At 35.7% G+C, this 18,283-nt stretch overlaps 1 protein-coding gene across 1 annotated transcript in view; it reads left to right on the forward strand.

Annotated features, from left to right (window-relative positions):
- The first annotated feature begins 445 nt into the window (after positions 1-445).
- Positions 446-18,283, forward strand: part of ODF2L (outer dense fiber of sperm tails 2 like) — a 23,090-nt gene continuing 5,252 nt past the window's right edge. Inside the window, exons 1-11 of the mRNA XM_009274256.1 lie at positions 446-553; positions 1,871-2,020; positions 2,395-2,457; positions 7,881-8,081; positions 9,409-9,518; positions 12,477-12,582; positions 13,026-13,130; positions 14,288-14,446; positions 16,489-16,610; positions 16,697-16,859; positions 17,744-17,869. Of these exons, the coding sequence (XP_009272531.1) occupies positions 446-553; positions 1,871-2,020; positions 2,395-2,457; positions 7,881-8,081; positions 9,409-9,518; positions 12,477-12,582; positions 13,026-13,130; positions 14,288-14,446; positions 16,489-16,610; positions 16,697-16,859; positions 17,744-17,869 (1,413 nt within the window). The remainder of the gene's footprint in view (positions 554-1,870; positions 2,021-2,394; positions 2,458-7,880; positions 8,082-9,408; positions 9,519-12,476; positions 12,583-13,025; positions 13,131-14,287; positions 14,447-16,488; positions 16,611-16,696; positions 16,860-17,743; positions 17,870-18,283) is intronic.

An 18,283-nucleotide genomic window follows, 5' to 3' on the forward strand; every position in this document is an offset into this window, starting at 1 on the left:
CCGCAGGCAAGGCGGGCGCTGGGGCGCTTGGGGAGGGGAGAGGGGACAGGGCCCGAGGCAGGGCTCGGGGTGACGGCCGCCGTTGGGTGGCCTGCGCCCCTGCTCCTCACCCTCTGGGCTGGGGAGCGCGGAAGTGGGAAATGGCAGCTGTGAGCTTTACCCCGTCCTTCGTCTGTATTCAGTTTTCTGCTGTTGAGGGATTTGATTTCTGTGCACCAAATGTGTGAATTCAGTGCCGCTTGAGTGATTACAAGGTATGAATACGTGTGCAAGATTTCAGTTGCATTAACTGTGGTAAATCTCTGATGAGACTGGGGTTTACTTGGTCTGGTACACTATTTTCTAGTGGGAATGACCTGAGATGCCAATAATGTTTCAGTTACTGATTCACAGAACACCAATATATGTTAACATATACTGTCTCGTTATACAGCGTTAAAACAAAATGTCGTCATCATCGCAATCATCCTCACCTTTACCTGTACATAACTGTACCGCTCCTTTATTGGACTCTGATCTTCAGGAAAAGCTGCTGCTTCTTCATGCCACTGAGGCAAGCTCATTCTGTTCCTGTTAAGCTTGATTTTTTTCATTCTGTTTACTTTGTTAACAAGATTCAAAACGGGTATTTCAAAACATACTTCCTAGCTACAGATGGGAAGTAGGTGATAATTCAAAAAATGGGTAGTCAAGAGTGCTGGACATAAAAATGGCATACTGAAACTATGGAAAAATTCTTACTTGTTCTTTTCTGCTTACATAGATGGGCTAGGATAAATGAAACACGATGTTTAATCTTCCAAGATGCTGTTTTCACTGGAAGTAATTAAATTCAAGAACTTAAGTTTTGGTTATATAACCAAGAAAAAGCTATAGAAACCTGTGCTGTGTTACACAAGTTAAGGTCTGCCAGTAAATGTAAGCCTGTAATAAAACAAGACACATAAACATATATATAAAAAATAAAAAACATCAGACGTTTGGAGTGTAGTTATTTGCCTTATGGCAACAGTTGGAAGCAGAGCAGTCTACATTCTGATTCTGTGAGGAAGTGATTTTTTTAGTTGGGAACTTCCCAAGTTCTGTTACTCGTTTTCTTAATTATGCTAAGGAGATACGGATGTAAGAATATAAACTCTTAGTCTGACAAATCCTTTTGGTGGAGATGCACCTGGCACAGGCTGAAAGCGGGAGAAATGGGCCTGGTGGGTGGAGAAAGCAAGACAATCCACTTCTGGAAAATAACGAGTGGTCAGTGGAGCACTGAGCGGAGTAAACAGATAACTTTGTGCTTGGCGAGGGCGTCAGCCATGCTGGAGCGTGAGGGTAGAGGCAGGAGAGAGGTGTTTGGAGAAGGGGTGAGGGTGATGGCAGGTTCCTGGTGCTTGACAAGGCGATGGGGGGAATGGGATGCGTTTAGGTAGTAGGCACTGGTACTTGGCTCTGGACTTGCCGTGACACGGGCAGCATCATGTTCCTGTGCAGCCCTGCAAGGTGAGGAGCTTTTCCAAACTGGGAAAAGAGAAGAGCCGTTGCTGCTTCCAAATTGGAAGAACTCTGCTGTGAAATGTAATAACTGGTGTCTGAGCAGGACTTGGCCTCCACCTTCACTGGAGGTAAACTGTTCACCTTTGCCTTGTAGATTAGGTGTGTTCTGTGAGTGACCAGTTTGAGGGTACATCCTGTGATATCACAGGCTTTTACCCTTGTTGCAAGTCATAAATGAGAGATTTCTCTGCTCTTTAAAATTTCTCCTAAATGATTCTCTTGAAGAGCTGATTTGTTTTATGTTGATATCCTTCAGTTAGCAATATCAGTGTCCCAGCTGTGAGGGATACTAACTGTTACATAATTATGAATGTTATTTCAGGGGAAAACGTATGTGCCACCTGGAGAAGCAGGAAAACTCTGTTCAATGATTCGGACGTATAAAAAGGATTATCATAGAACTGCAAAAGCCATCCAAGATGGAAAACACTTTACTGATCTAAGCAAAGAATCTGGCGGTCTAGAACACCAGGTACGAAAATATGTAAGGCATAAACATAGAACCAATGCAAATGTACATTTCTGATGCGAATCTTAAACTAACATTTAGTCTTACCATCTTCTTTAATAGACGTATTGGGAAGATTTTTTAATGTCCTGTGCACTAAGAAAGTTCCCTGGTTTGTTTTCCTCAGCTACAAAGTTCTATGCACAAAATAAAATTGAATCTTTAGGGTTTAAACCACCAACTTTAAGTAGCTCATGAGCATGCAAGCTTTTATATTTATACGTACCAAATTTGAAAATGTAGCAAATTATATGTACCACATTCAAAACCGTTGAAAAAATGCTACAACAATTATAATCGGAAGTAATTTTTTAAAGTTTCCTGCTTCTGTCTTGCAGTTAAACAGTAAAAACATTGACACTTTGATGCAGAAGTTAAGTGAAAACGAAACCCGAAATACTGTAAGTAAATTAAAATTTCTGTCTCTTCTTGTTCTATGCTGTACATCTGAAAATGGCTACGTCATGGCATCATACAATTTCAAGTGACAGTGGCAAGGTGGGAGTATTTGTGGTTTATCATTACAAAATGGAATCTTAGTTTTACATCTGAAATGTTCATCAGTGTGCATTGCTGTTGCATTGTTGTGTACAGACATTAAAATAATTTCTTTGTTAATTTTATTCCATGAAGAATCTCAGGAGAAAAATACTAGAAAAGGAGAAACATGTTAAAGAACTTTCATCCAGGCTTCAGCTTGAAAAAGTGAGTGACCAGTTCTGTTGGAATGAATGTTTTCTCCCAATGTACTAGATTCTTATTTACAAATTTTAAATTTTGAGACAAGCAATTGTTTCAAAGATCTATGAAAAAAGGAAAATCCTGAAAGGTGTTTCCTACAGAAATATCTTAAAACCATCAAGACTGTATCCAAACCTATTAAGGGTGCAGGTTATCTGTAACACTAATGTCCCACGGTTCAGGGAGGGGCATACATCTAGACTAATGGCTTTTGGCTTCTTGTTTACAGATTTGCAATAGTTCTGGGAAAAAATACTTATAATGAAGTAATACAGAGTAAACTAAAGAGATACTGTTCACAGTTAGTTTCCATGGCTCTTTGAGCTTAATGAATAGGGAAAGGTAGTACTGACAGCAGAGCTAATATCATCAAAGGCTGACAAGACCTCATTCATTCTCTGACCGAAAGGAAGGGGCTCAGTGCAGAAACCAATATAGGAAGAGAAGAATTATCTGTCCTGTATAAGAAGGTACTACAAAAGTTTCAAAATTATTTTACTGGTAGTTTAGCAATTTGTGTTACAGTACTTATATACCTAAAGCGCATGTTATGCGCATGCAGTGCAGCGTGGCTCAGTGTTAGTGAGGGACAGAGTGGGATCAGTGAAATCTTTAAGGGGACAATGGTGTACTGTGATTTTTGTCACTCCTTGGGGTTTGTTGAGAGCCATGGTTGTTCTTTAAGAATTTTTCTTTGCTTAACCAAGAGAGCATATCACTTGGCTGCAGGATAAACGTAGCCAGCTAATTGTAATAGAGGAGGTGAGGTGTGAGGGTACCCACTTTCACACCTGGCAATTGGCATGTCCTTGTCTTTATCTTGAAGTGAAGCAGCAAGAAACATCCTTTTGTTTGAGAGTAGACATGCTGAACAGAAAAGCCTATAAAGATTCTGAAGACCACAGTGCCAGCAAACCTCAGCATTGATGGGATCTGTGCAGCATGCCATACCCTGACTAGAGACCTATCTAATGCTGAAGGACTTGGGCTGCCCAGCATCTAAAGGGATAAATTATTATCTATGCTATCCCCTTGTTCCTTCTTACGTTATCTCCAATAAATGGCATTTTCATCAATACCTGAGTGAGTCTGAGTCTGCCTTTCTTCCTGGTATCCATAATGAACACTTGCACTCGTGCATTACAATGCTCTTCTAGTCTATACTGATAATATGACTTCTTTCTACCTGTTTTCATTATTTCTTATTTAGAACGAGCCAAAGGAATCAGGTTGCAAGAATCATCTGACCTCAGTTCTGGTGATATAAGTTGCCTCTTCCCTTATGCTTTATGTATCCCCCCCCCAAATTAGAGTTTGAATTAAATGTATCAATACTTCTAATAGCAGGTGGTGGTCTTTGGTATTTAATGAAGATCAGTTCAGGCCTAATTAGTCAGGGCAGAGCTGATCAGTGTGGCTTAATTTTGGTTAACCTGCTAGCTAGATGCTTTTGCTCAGCCTGAATTTCTGAGTTCGTGCTTCCAGGCCTTGTTCATACTACTTAAAGAGTCAGATTAAATATGAGGCATCAATTATACATACATTCTTTCAACTTTGTGATTTCTGTTTAACATTAATAACATTAGTAACAAGTTACTGCTTGTGAATATTCTTGTAGAGCATGTTTTATCTTTTCCAGCTTTTGAGGACATTCCAATGTCCGTTAGAAACTGTAAGGCAAAGTAGAAAGAATATAAATAGCATCATACAGCATATCTCCATAGACCAATAGATTTGTGTTTACTTCTCTTTATTAGATCAATATACGGAAAGAAGACCACCTGTCAAGATCAGTAGAGGCAGTACAAGCTCACCTGCAAAGTCAGATTCAAAGAAAAGAAGTGGAAAACCGTGAATTAAAAGTGAAAATACAGGTCAACATATTCTTACTTGTGTTTTAGTTTATTTGAAAAACTTAGCAAAGTCTTATTGTGGTCACAGTTTAACTCAGATGTAAGAGAGAAATCTTAAAGTATCACTTGAAATCAAAGTCTTGGTAAAAATCCCAAAGAATAAAAATCATTAGCATTTATATTTTGCACAGTCTGCCTGACCACACTATCTTAATTGCAAGGTTGTTTTTTTTTTTCTTCTTTTCTCAATTTGTGCATACTAACAGTTCTGCTGAAGAGAAGTTAAGCACACATAGAAGCATTTGCACTTACTTAACTGTGCTATCTAGAAGATAGGTATCGATCCTGAGGCAGTCTCTATATAGTCAATAGAAAGAGATAGGCAAGTCCCCAGGATGAGTTTCTGTTGCAAGCTAAGCGTGATGAATCACCACCTGTTTCTTTTTATTGACTGTGAAGGAATCAGTAAACCTCTTAATACTGGCTGAAAGAGAAACACTTGAGACTAATGCCTAACCTCACTTTGTTTAAGGTAGGTGAAATGATTTCCATTGTTTGTTCTAAAAAGCAAGAGGTGAATTTGGGCATTTGCAGCAGTTACTGGCTTTAGAATGAGGCAAGGAAGAGGTCGTGTGTCAGAGGCTGGAGATGTATGTGGCCTCAGATTTTAGTATTTGAAACTTGTCAAGAACATAGGCATGAATTGGAGAATATTGGCTGAAAAATAATGTATTTCTAATGTACAAACTTTTTTTAGTAGCATACATCCCCTACGAATTTTATCATTTGAAGTTGTTAAGGAACCTTTAGCAACTCAATTTCAAAAGAAGTCACGTATGTCTATGTCTGTATAAATACCTCATGTTTTCTTCTGAATAAAAATTGCTTTATTGTTCTACCTAGTACAATTATTAGAATTCCAACAACATTTTCATTAAGTGATACTTTGATAAAGTAACTTGATATACAACTGTATGTGTATTCAATCTTTATTTAAAAGTTTTGTTTGTTTGCTCTTCAAAAAGTGAAATCAGTTGCTAGCTGAAATCCTGGTGATGATTTTGTTAATATCTGGACAGAAGCTTGCGACTGCTTAGCATTACCCTTATGAAATTAATTCTCAATTTAAATTTACCTCAGTCACTGAATAATGTCCAAAGCACTTATTCTTAGCGTGATTGTGACCTCCTGCGGTTATAACAGGGGATAACAGTTGTTTACTTATACCAACAGTTAAAGAAGTCCGTACATAGACTCAGATTTTGTATTTGCTCTATTTATTGAAGGTGTTCTCCTACCGCCCCCGCAAGTCACATCTTTGTTTATTAAATGCCCTATAAGCATCTATATATGAAAACTGCTTCCTGCATATTTAGGGATTTTTATAATTTCATTTTTTGAAAGAGTATTTTCCTTTTTTTTTGGGTCCCAATACCTGAGACCATCTTTCACTTGGAAAACCGCATACATTTTGCACTGATTATGGATAAGTTTTGGGGCCATTAGCAGGACCTATACTGACAGATATCCTCTCATATGCATAATACACGTATTTTATAGCAACTGGCAAATAGTATCTTGAATAAGGCTGGCACATTAGTGTAGTCAGTAGGTAAATGGCATGTCATTCTAGTCTTTATTCATGTAGAACATAATTAAGTGTCAGACCTAGACTCAAATGTAGGAAACAAATGCATTAATTATTCTTACAATTAGGATATTTATCAGTGACTTGAGACAAATGTATTTACGCGGCGAGCCTACTTACGTTGCTGTAGTTTGGCAGAAGAATAGTAAGTGATATTAATGGAACTTGCACTTGTCTTTATGAAAGTAGTTGTCTACTGGTAGCTTCGTCATGTTTTTGATAAGCTGTAGCACCTTAAAAATAATCACATCTGAGATTCTCCTTGAAGCAGAGTCTGGTATTGCTTTGATTGTATGTCATCATGTAGTGTGTTAATGTCTGGCCTCTTTTTCCATTCATATTTAAATAACAAGTGATATGTAGATGAAAAATACAAAAGTCATGAAGTTAGGTCAGCTTCCTGGATTGGATAGGATCATTACACTGCCTTCATCGGAGTGATGTAAAAATCTAGTTAGTCAGAAATATTAACAGCAATAGCAAAGATAATATAATGACAGTTGTAGAACCCAGCTGTCATCTCAATTGCATTGTACACATTTGATAATACAATTAAATGCATTAAAAATACATTTAATGCAAATGTATTTTTACATGTATTTAAATAAAAATATATTTAATGCAAATGTATTTTATTTCCTAAGTGCTGCAGAAAGCACTCGGGAAATTATAGTTATTTGTTGTCCTTACAATGTGTGATTTACTGCTGTGGTTTAAGCTTTATCATAGCCTGTTTTAATTATCTTTAAACAATTGTCTGCTGTGGACAAGGCAGTGCTTAATCTTTTCTTTTTGTGTTTTCTGCTTCACTATACTTTCAACACCAAATATAACTTTCCATAAAAAATAGTTTCTTCACTAAGCAATTCTGTTTCTTTAATAGAGCGGGGCCATCACATGCATGGAAAAAGTCACAGATCTTGCAAGAAAATAATATATTGTCATCTAATCACAGACCATATCGTAATACATATATTCAGGAAAAGACCCCAGCCTTTCCTACCTCCTTGACTTAAAAAACCCAAATCCAAGATCTTAACTTTCATATTCAAATTTCGTATACAGTTATACTGATCTCCAGCCCTAGTTATGTGTGTGCTCACTATAGATTCAGAGCACAGACTACTACTACATCAGTGAATATCACTAGTAGCATCATTAAGGTGGTGTTCTTTACAGAAATCAGTCACTAGGGATGATGAAACATTATGATGACACTTTATTTTCCTCATAAATGGGTTTAACTTCCATGCTATGCTTTCTACGTTGAAATTCTGCATTCACTTCCAAGAGCACACAGCAATGGTTGGATTGCTGTCTTTCCCCCACTCGTGCCTGCTTCTGCACCTCCTCGACATCTTCTCTTGATTATCTTTATAATGAGTTTCCTAAAATGTATTTTCTCTTGCCTACTGCTAGCCACATACCTTGGCTAGCTCGTTGTATCAACCACAAGATTTGAGATACAAAGACGTTATGGAAACAGATTATAAATGTAATTGCTGTTCTTGATTATGTTATGTCACAAAATGGTCTGTAAGGTATAGAATTTGAAAAGAGTTGATGTTTAATTATACTGCAGACTCTAGAAAAGAAAATAGCAGAGTGGAAACTTCAAGTTGGTGAATACAAGCACCAGATGTTAGCCTTAAGGGAAACAAGTGAGCAAAAGAAGACTGCTCTGAAAAAAGCAATCAGGTCCCAGAAACGAAGAGCTGAACGCTTTGAAGCAGCTGTGGAAAATTTAACCTCCAGAATAAGAGAACGTGTGAGTGACTATGCTGTGAGCAATGTCGTGCTGTATTGTTTTAAATTGAACAATTGGGAGACTTTCACCTGTGGAAAATAGGAAAAAATTGGTTGGTCGTGCTGTGTTTGTATCTCTTATTTTTTTGCTCCTTGGTTAAGGAAAAGGTTGCTATAAGTGGCACGCAAACTGTTAACTACATTCACTGCCTTTGTTTTGTTAAAATTTAGTGAATGTCTTAAGCCATGAGGTTGTATGCTTCAAACTGTAGTAAGTAAGAGGAGTCTGATCAGCTTTCAGTTACACCTCTCCTGATCTTCCTGTTAGACCTTTATGGATATACACTGACTAATCTCAGAAATACAGTATACTAACTGAGAATCCATGATGGAGTTTGAAGTCTTTGTTTTCTTTATTTATCAGTGTATGACATCTCATGTGGATACTTAGCTTTCTGTTTCTAAGCTGCTTGCTCTGAACCTTTTCAAAATCCATGTACAAAACTGCTTTAATCCAAATTCTTCCTTAGATTCTTATCCCGCATATCCCTACAGTGTGTAATGGTTCAAGAAGGCCAGGTGAATCAGAACTGTGCTGAGATCTTTATTGCCTTATTTAGATTGCCTAATAAGAGTATGTTTTCATACTCTTAAATGTGTTGCCGTCATTTTGGATATGTCAGTATTAAAGATATATTTTTCCAGTTAGTATACTAGGAGATGGTTAACAATGTTTTTGTGTTTTCTTTGATCTTTGTGAGAAGATGGTAGTGGATCTTTAAGTACGCTGAGCAGTACAGAGGGATGGCAGCTAACTCCTGATTTTTTTGATTTTTTGTAGTCGCACTATTGTTCTCTTTCCCCATTGAAGACCTGGTGTACTTTCAAGATAGCACGTGTTGGTTAATTATCCATACTTCTTTGAGGGGCTTTACTTAACTTTGCATTTCTTACCTAGCTATTATTTTTTATTCTTAAAAAGTTTTGGCAGAATTTTATTTTTGTATTAATTTATATAATTTATATGTAGTAGAGATGTATTGGAGACAAATATTTTTATTGTAAGAAAATATTTTCATCTTAAATTTTGAAATATTGTAGTGTTCTACAGTTGATATACAGTGCCAGTGTTTAACTGTCTCTGCCTTGAACGTAAATCTGTACGTAGACCTTAAGTTTTTTAAATGCTTGTAGTTTTGTTTATTTTCTTTTGAGACAAGACAAAATTTACATTGCTTTGTACTAGGGAGATCTAAGCCATCTTATATTAAATTGCTCTTGTGTTTAGAAAATTTTGTAGAACTAGATGGTATTCTTCAGTGGCATTCTTTTGTTACGTAATTTGTAATTCCTGTATTCCCTAGGAAGTCAAACTGTCTGAGATACTGTCAGCTTCCGATGTCTGGAAAAACCAGCATGATAGAATGGTTGAAGGAAAGACAACATTAGAAATTCAAACAGAAGATCTTAAGAAGTAAGTTAAACTGTTGATCTATTTTTTGGGGTTTCTGTAGTCACACAGTCTTGATATTTAGTAGTGTAGTACTCAGGTTGACAATGTGAACAAGTTTATTCATATTTTAAAATTCTGAGCAGAATTTAAAAGTTGGAAACTAGAAAAAATTTAAGATTTGTAGCCGCCTCTCTGCTGCATGTCACAACTTTATTTAAAACTTGATTCCCCCATACAAGTAAGGAACATGTTCTTTCCCCTGCATACTTCCAATTAGCCTGAACTTGCTAGTAGGTAGTATGCTGCTTCCTCAGAACCATTTGTTTAGAAACTGATTAAACAGCTTGAGTGTTAACTCATGTGTCTATTGCAGTATAGAAGAAGGTTCTTACTTAGGCTTCTAGTTTCTACTTCAGACTAATGACAGCAAAATTATTTCAGTTCCACTAATGTCTCACCGCACTAGAGGATAGAGAAGAGTTCCTCTCAGGTGCGTGTTTGAACAGCTTATTCTTGTAAAGCAAAGCAACACAAAATTGTCCAACCTTATTAAAACTATGCAGTCAAATCTTAATGTACATGAAGGATGTGCCGTTTTCTTTGGCAGACAGTGACAAATATCCTTTTACCTTTTCTGTCGGTAGAAATATGGACTATAATTCAAATAAGCAAAAGAAACTGGTAGGTGCTTTTATGCTAGGTCTAAGACAGAATGTTTATTTTACAAAGAAATTGATTCATGCTTAAATACATAACAGCTCAAATTAAACTGGCTTGGCTCTTTTGTTTTTGTTTCCGAAAATCTGACATTTCTGAAAATATTTTTAGCAAATTTTAAATTTTAACAGGAGTACAGGTACACGACATCAGTCCAGAAATCTGTCTAGCCCAACATTGGTCTAGTGTATATGAGGAGGCATCTGGGAAAGAATAAGAAAAGGGAAACATCTATGATACTTCCCTGAAGTACTCTTTCTGCTTCCAGCTGGTTTTTGCGGTTTTATTTGAGCTGAAAACATAAGTCTTTTGTTAGAATGGTACCTTTCAAGCAGACTTGTTCTACTAGACACTGTATGACTAACTAAACAGCAAAACAGATTTCATTGTTTAACTTCATAACACGAAAAGCAAATGGTGAGGCATATAGCACAATTAGTTGCTTTTAATAATGGAAAGTACCATTCCTAAACTAGCTATGGAATGTTCTTAGTAGGACATTATCTGATAGTCCTTATAAATTCAATATCATTCCATTTTGTACAGTATGTGTACGCATAGTTGTCTTGGAAGTATGCTTGGGTGTTCTAGGTAATGAATTTATTTATAATTGAGCTAGGACCACTTCCTTGGTGAACCACATCTCTTTTGGAAAGTTTCTTATTTCAATAGATACTGCTTTTTTGGGATGCTTAAATGCATTCTCCCAATTTTTGTTGTTTTTTTTTTTCTTTTAATAAGAACAACGAAGGAGTATGTATTAAGGTACATTCATTTGCATAGTGAGAGTTTTGGAAGCATTATATATGATATAGATGTTCTTGCCTGTCTAACAAGGCAGATCACAAGCCTTTTGGAAGACCTGAAAAGAAAGGAGGAATGGAGAAGAAACTCAGATGAGGAAATTCTTGGAAAGCTAAATTCTGTTAACTCTGAAAATGAAAAGATTTACCTTGAAAATGAAAAATTAAAGGTGAGTTTATTTTAAATCATTGTTGAATGGCTCTGCATTTCTGATACATTAATAAAGTAACCACATTAATTCCCTTTTGGCCTTCTGTCTAGAGATCACAAACCTGTAGAATAAATTTTGCCATCCATTTTTTACACTAAGTGAAAATGAGACGTTGAAAATGTATCAGTGGAAATCTGTGGCAAATCTAGGAACAGGATTGGCCAATCATCTATCTGCTTAACAAGGATGCCATTTATTTTACTGTCAGTAACTACAAAATTGCTTAATTGGAAATTGTTTTTTTATGTTTGTAAAATTTTCTTTCAAATTAAAGAACTGAGTTTAGCTCAATTATTAATTTCAATTTTTTGAACGGTTTACAGATTTTGTATTTTATTTATCCTCCAAAGTAAATATTCTGATGAGCTGACAAATGAGCTGTGGGCTATCATTTTTGTTTGACAGGATAAATAATTGTGTCACTCTTTTTAATGTCTGCAGGTCACTTGCTAGTAATACCATATTGTAGATTGTCTTATTTTAATAACACTTACAATTTTTATATTTTCCATGTTTTAATCAAGGCTTCCCTTGCTACATTGGAAACCAGTACTGTTTCTGTTGAAAATGAACTGCTAAATCTGCAAGAAAAGGCAAAGGTGCAGGGAAACCTTGTTGAACAGTATAAAAATCAGGTGACTAGCATATTTGAAATGTTCAAGTATGGGTTTTAAATTTTTAAGTAGTTTTGAGGAAATGATAAAGGTTTTATTTGTAATAAAACAGATTTGTTGTCATGTTGACTGTAATACTGTCATCACATTGAGGATGATAGAAGAGAGTGCCATTACAAACCATATCCAGGAATAGTCTCCACACTATTACTAGTACACATAATCCTTACTGAATTGTGTGAAGCCTGGTTGAAGCTCATTGAAGCCAACAGAGCTAATTACATACTTGCTCAGAAAAGATTTGCTTCCTAAAAAGCAGGTTGGCAACCCAGTAAACTATACTTAAAAAGTAGAATTTGAGTCTGATGTCTTTAGTGGGCATATCCAATGATATTTTACCTCTCCTTGGTCATATCTTTATTTCCACGTTCCTAAGAACAGTAAAACGGCACTCAAGTACTGTTGTAAGAGTTTTTTTATTTACATCGGTAGCTCCACATTGAAAATACCAGCAAAACATATAAATCAGACTTAAAATGGGCTTTTTATCAATTCCTTTTTTTGTATTTGGCTTTACTCACAGAGAAGGAATTTTAGAACATTGATTTAAAGTTGTATATATTTCTGCTATAGTATAGATACTATTTCACTGGCAGTCTTCACTTACCTTTCTTTAAAAATCATTGACAAGAGGAAAGACTTGATACTAACTCTTAAGTACAACCAGTGTGCCTTGTCGGTGGGACACATCACCACAGTTAAAGCGTTGCCAGCTTTAAGATAGGAGATGTAGTTCCAGGGAACAGCTAACCTTAAGCAGTGAGTAGGATGAAATTCCCTAGCCTGTAGCTGTGGTGACTCCAGATGGGAACTGTTGTTGGTGATACTTGTTATCTGGGGAGAGAAGGGCGAGTCATGCTGGCTGCTTCTGTAGCACAACTGTAGCTCATTCTCCATTGTTGAAAACGAAATGTTGATATGAGAGTGCTCTTTACCTGGTTACCCTTTTATATTTGCTGTAGTGAGTAGGATAATGAAAATAAATAACTCCATATAACGACAAATATTGAGATTCTATTTAGAAATCAAAGGTTTTACTTTATGCTTCATACTAATGATTCTCTTTTCTATATTTAAAAGAAACACCTTGAAAATGTATGTGAAAAATATATTGTGTCCTAGGTACAAAAATTACAAACAGCAGTAGAAGAATTGAAATCCAGATATGAAACAGTCTTAAATGAAAACAAAAGAATAACAGAAAACAAATGCTTAGAAGTAGATAAGGTAAGTTTTGCAGTAATAAAGCGTATTTCCAAACAATTCTGTAGGACACTGACAATCACTACATTGTTGTGATCCATGTATTAGAAGTTACAAGGTACTGGCTCTTTTTCTTTTTTCTTGTTCCATCTATAAAGTTGTTTTCGAATTCATTGAATGCTTTACTAACTCTTACTTGTGAGCGGGTGGTTTTTTGGATACTACACAATTGCAAACAGGTGAGAAATGTTTCCTAGAGAAATGCTATTTTAGAACTTAAGCATTCATTTTATGACTTTTAAAAATGTGATTTTGTTATTGATGATTTTAAAACTAGACCTCTCAACAGAACAGCTGTGAAAGTTGCATAGGGAAGCAAATCTACTGTAAGACTGCTTTGCAGTGTAAGTTGGTTGTTTTAACTAGCAGTTAAAATGGAGAATCAATACAGAGATGAGTTTTAAGTTTTTTTCAGCAGGTGGAGCTGAATACTGGAACACAGTTAGCACATTCTTAAGCATCAGAAAACAATACAAAATTGGTAGGAAAATCAGTTTCCTCAGTTCCACTGCTCACCAAAATACATAGTCTTTTAAGTGATGAAGCTGAGGCAGGGACAGGTTTTGCATTGCTTGCAATGTTCTAGTTTACAGAACAGAATTAGTCCTCACAGAGAAGCATCTCAGATGTTCATTTTATTCTATACTAATTATTTTTCAATGATTTGGTTGTCGAATAGAGAAAAATATTTTCTGATCCCCTAAATAATATTTGCACAGCATTGTATGTGGCTTCAGGTGGTGTTAGGTGTTGCCCTCTTTTCAAATACTGCAATAGTTGTACGGTCAAAATTTTTCCTGTAAGCTGCTTAGCATGCCTGTATGCCATCTCCCAAAATATATTGCAATAAAAATAAAATAAAAATTTGGGTATCGCATGATGAACTGCTAACACTTGCATAATTTTGTAAATGTTCATTGTGACTGTTGCTGAGTCTTTTATGAAACGTAGTCAGAGAGAGACATTTCTTCAATGGTGAACTTGTATTTTGTAAAATAGGTGACATTATGCAACTTGTGTAGAATTTCAGATTTATTACTTACATGGAAAGCAATTAAGTATTACAACAATTAATTTATGGTTTTACACTTACATTTTTCTCCTGTGATGCTATGATGCAGCTGAGGGACAAAATGGAGGCTGAGTTAAAGGACTTAGAACATGTTTGTGACTTGCTGAAAGCAGCTGAAGAAAAGCAGCAAAGATATCAGGAAAAGCTTATGTCCTGGGAAAGGATCCATGCACAGAAATGCAAAACCCTTAGGGAGCTGCAGGTTCAGGTGCTTAGAACATGCTGATTTTTAAAGACAAATGAGAAAATTATGTGGAAGAAAGTCTCTGGAACAGTTTTTTCCTGTTAGTGTGTGTGACAGTTGTGTGGTTTCCTTTGTTACTTGCTTCATAAATCAAAAGCTCCTTCTGTAGAAATAGCACAATGCAAATAAAACTATCACCAACTGTATTTACATTACTTCAGTATGTGACAAGACTACTTACATTTCCTTTTAGATTCTGTATCTTTTAAGTGAGTGTATTCTTGATCCTTTTGAATACTTATGTCCTGAGATGTGTTGCAGTATTTTTCCCTGGAAATAGATGTGCAAGTCTAATTATTGTTTGTATCTGGTGGAATAATTTAATTCCACATTCATTTTGTTTTTAGTGACTAATTTATAATCCAGACAATATTTGCTCAGATAGTCATAAATTATATTGTTGATGATGACTTTAACATTTTAGTGATTACATTGTGTTGGTTGATAAAATATATTAAAAAAATATGCTTTATTAGGATCACTTCTATTTTCAGCAGTATTTTAGCACTACTGCTTGTTTTTCCTCTTAAGCCTGAATATGAATATTCCTCAGCTTTTTTTGTCTGTGACATCAGTTTCAATGGCAGGGCTAAGTCTGGGATTTTTTGTTGTTCTCTCTTCTGCTTTATGTGCTTTTGAGTTAGAAGAGAATATTCTGCTAGCACGAAAGACAAAGGTGTTTGTTTGAATCAGTAGGGTGGGAAAGGGGCTTAATCTTCCTGTGTCACTGGGAAAACTTCAGCTGAAACACAGTGAGTCTCTGTGTCCCTGTAGGCTTTATATGCTTATAAAAAAAATAGCTCTTGATTTTGTTTTAAACTTCTTGTCAAGATGATCGTTATAGCATCAAATTTTGTTCTTGTTTTTTATCATTTTAAATGCTCCTTCCAGGAATGCTCATAAACTCATAAATCCACCTTTGCTTAGCAAAGTACGTAAGCAACAATTAATTTGGAGGTGCATATATAAAATCATATATGTAATTTTAATCTCACTACGTGTTTTCCTGAATAAATGCAAAAAACCTCTTAAGTATAGTGCAGTAATTGGGAACATAATCACTAGTCTGGTGGAACAGCAGTTAAATTTCAGCATTAAATCTTGGTGATGTCTTTTAGAGATTCTAACCCTTGATCCTATGATCAGAATTGAGGAAAATTCCTTTTGAAGTAACTGGACCGTGTGCAGAAACCCTCCCTTTTGTGTTCAGCTGGGCCAGGACATCAGTTTACCGCCCCTCTGCTGGAGGTTTCTGCTAGCTGAACAGCCTGTAACTCACATAAGCGAAGTCAACCAGATTAGCTCAAATTACTGGATGGAACTGCTTGAGGTAGTCCTGTGAATGATGGAGGTTGCCCCTTAAATAATGGTGCCAGCAGGCTGGTGGTGTGGCTATTATTGCTAATCTGCTGTTGATGGGTGGTAGCAAGGGCAATAATCTCATCGCTACCGTTGTGAGATTTAAAAGAAAACATGTAACGGTTTGTCAATCTGGATGCTGAGCAGGGGAAGACAGTTTGGCTTCTTGCTTTCTTCAGCTTCTGCTACTAATATACCTGTTTTCATGAACTTGATTGTCTTTTTTGATATTCACTACTTGATGAAATTCTTTGCCAGTGCTACACTGTTCTGTGATAACTGTGTATATATGTGGTATTATTTTTATGCTTCCTGTGACTGTAGTGTGAGGGAACTTACTTTTGCTGGAATCTAAAGCTTAAGAGTCAAAGTTCACAAGGAGGTAAACCTGGCCAGCTCCTAATACACAAGGCTGCATGAGCAGCATATGGGTTTTGTTAGGACTTCACTTTGTTACATAGCAGGTTTTCAGGCCTAAAGTGTTCACACAAAGTTTTAGCCTGCTACTTTGGCTGTATTTTATTTGTTTTAAATACAAGATAATGCTTACTTGAATATAATATAGTGTTTACCTGAAATTACAGTTAAATTGTTTGATTGGATTTTAATAGGCAAACTTACTTTACTCTGTAATATCCTGTATATAGGTCTCTTCAACTAGAAATGAATTGTCATTTTCACAAGAGGAAGACAGTGTAACTTCCGTGGGCAGTCACTCCTTAGAAGAAGAAAACCGTAACATTCAGAAGAAATATGAAGATCTTAAAAGGTAACTTTTTAAAAATCTGACTGCAATTAATTCCTACACTTTTCTGCTATAGTGAATTATAATATATTAATCTGTTTTGTGTAAAGGCAATTAGAAAAGATGGAATTTCAAAATGAAGAACTTGCTTGTCAGCTCAAAAAAGAAGATGAGAGTCTTCAGTTCAGTAAATTGCAGCTTGAGGAGAAAATTGCAGAATATAATGGATTAACCAGACAACTGGATTCTGCTATGGAAGAAGGGAGAAAAATGGTATTGATGATTTAATACATCTCTTAATCTTGTTTGCCATTTTCTATTTAAAAATAGCATTAAAATCAAATGTGCTTGAGAAGAAAGGATGGGACAAGATTATTCTGCATGTAGGGAGCAATACTAAAAAGTTACTGCGAATTCTGCATGTTTAAATATGGAAATTCAACTTCTTTGTGGAATTCGGATCCTATTGAAATTAATGATGAAGTTCAGTGGACCAAAATTTCACCATCATTTTTTTGGTGACAAATCAAAATGCTTTAACCACCTAATATTTCCATCCCACACATACAGCAAAATGTTTCTGAACAAAAGCTTAATCTTTCCTTTTTCTTATTCTCTTTGGAATAGGTAGCCTGCAAGAACTTTGGTGTTGAAATCCTTCTCACTTTAGAGGAAGGCTTTGCACACTTTCAATATTAAGCAGAGATTTGTCATTTGTGGAAAGGATGCAAACAGTAAATCAAATGGAAGAGGAAATGTAGGAATTTAGATTGCAGTGAATTGTATTAGTTTAATCAGGAAATATGTATGAAGTTGTAATTTCTGTCTCAGATTAATCACATTGAAATAAACTATCTGAATTTTCTCAGTAGTGTCTGAGGATATTGATTTGGTTTTGAAAAAATAACAAGTTTGGGTAAACTGACAAATGAGGTACAAAAGTGTCTCCCTCTCAATATACGACATTTTTTTCCAAATTGAAACTTCTTTCAAATTTAGCCAGAATATTTCCCAGGTTTGTTTAGTTTCTGTGCATGGGAAGTAGCTGAAATATTAGATGACAGAACAGGAAATAGAGCTGAGATGTAAGAAAATAATTTGGTTTGGGCTTTAAGTGAAAGTAAATATACATCCTTTCTCTCTCATTACTATTACAGGTAGCCGAAGAACTGGAAAAAATGTCATACAAAGAACAAGCCCTTCAGGCAAAAATGCTAATTCTTGAAACTGAAGTGAGAGAGAGGCAAGAAGAGAAAAAACAGCTCCTCTGCATATTTCACCATGTGAGTAAATAATACTGTTTATGGCTTAAGAAATTACTTACCACATCACCGTTTACATAAAGTTCCTTTTACTGAAAAACACACTTTTAATACAATTGATACATACTTTGGGGAACAGCAAATTAATTCAACTTGACAATATACTTTGTATATTGACATTTCTAATAGACTTAACAGATGCCCAGTCTATTTTACTAAATCACTGGAATAATATTGAGTTTGCATCTCTTATTCAATCCAGTTTTCCCAGCAAGGCAAAAATAAAAAAATATGTATGAAGTTGTAATTTCCCTCTCAGATTAATCATGTTCAGTAAGCATACCTAGATTTGAATAAATGCGTAACAGTTCCATAACGACATAGTGGTTTTGTGGGTTTTTTTTTTTCCTGAGTTGATACAAGAATCTGATCTTA

This window comes from Aptenodytes forsteri, unplaced genomic scaffold, assembly GCF_000699145.1.
Source record: "Aptenodytes forsteri isolate BGI_AS27 unplaced genomic scaffold, ASM69914v1 Scaffold59, whole genome shotgun sequence".
NCBI lineage: Eukaryota > Metazoa > Chordata > Aves > Sphenisciformes > Spheniscidae > Aptenodytes > Aptenodytes forsteri.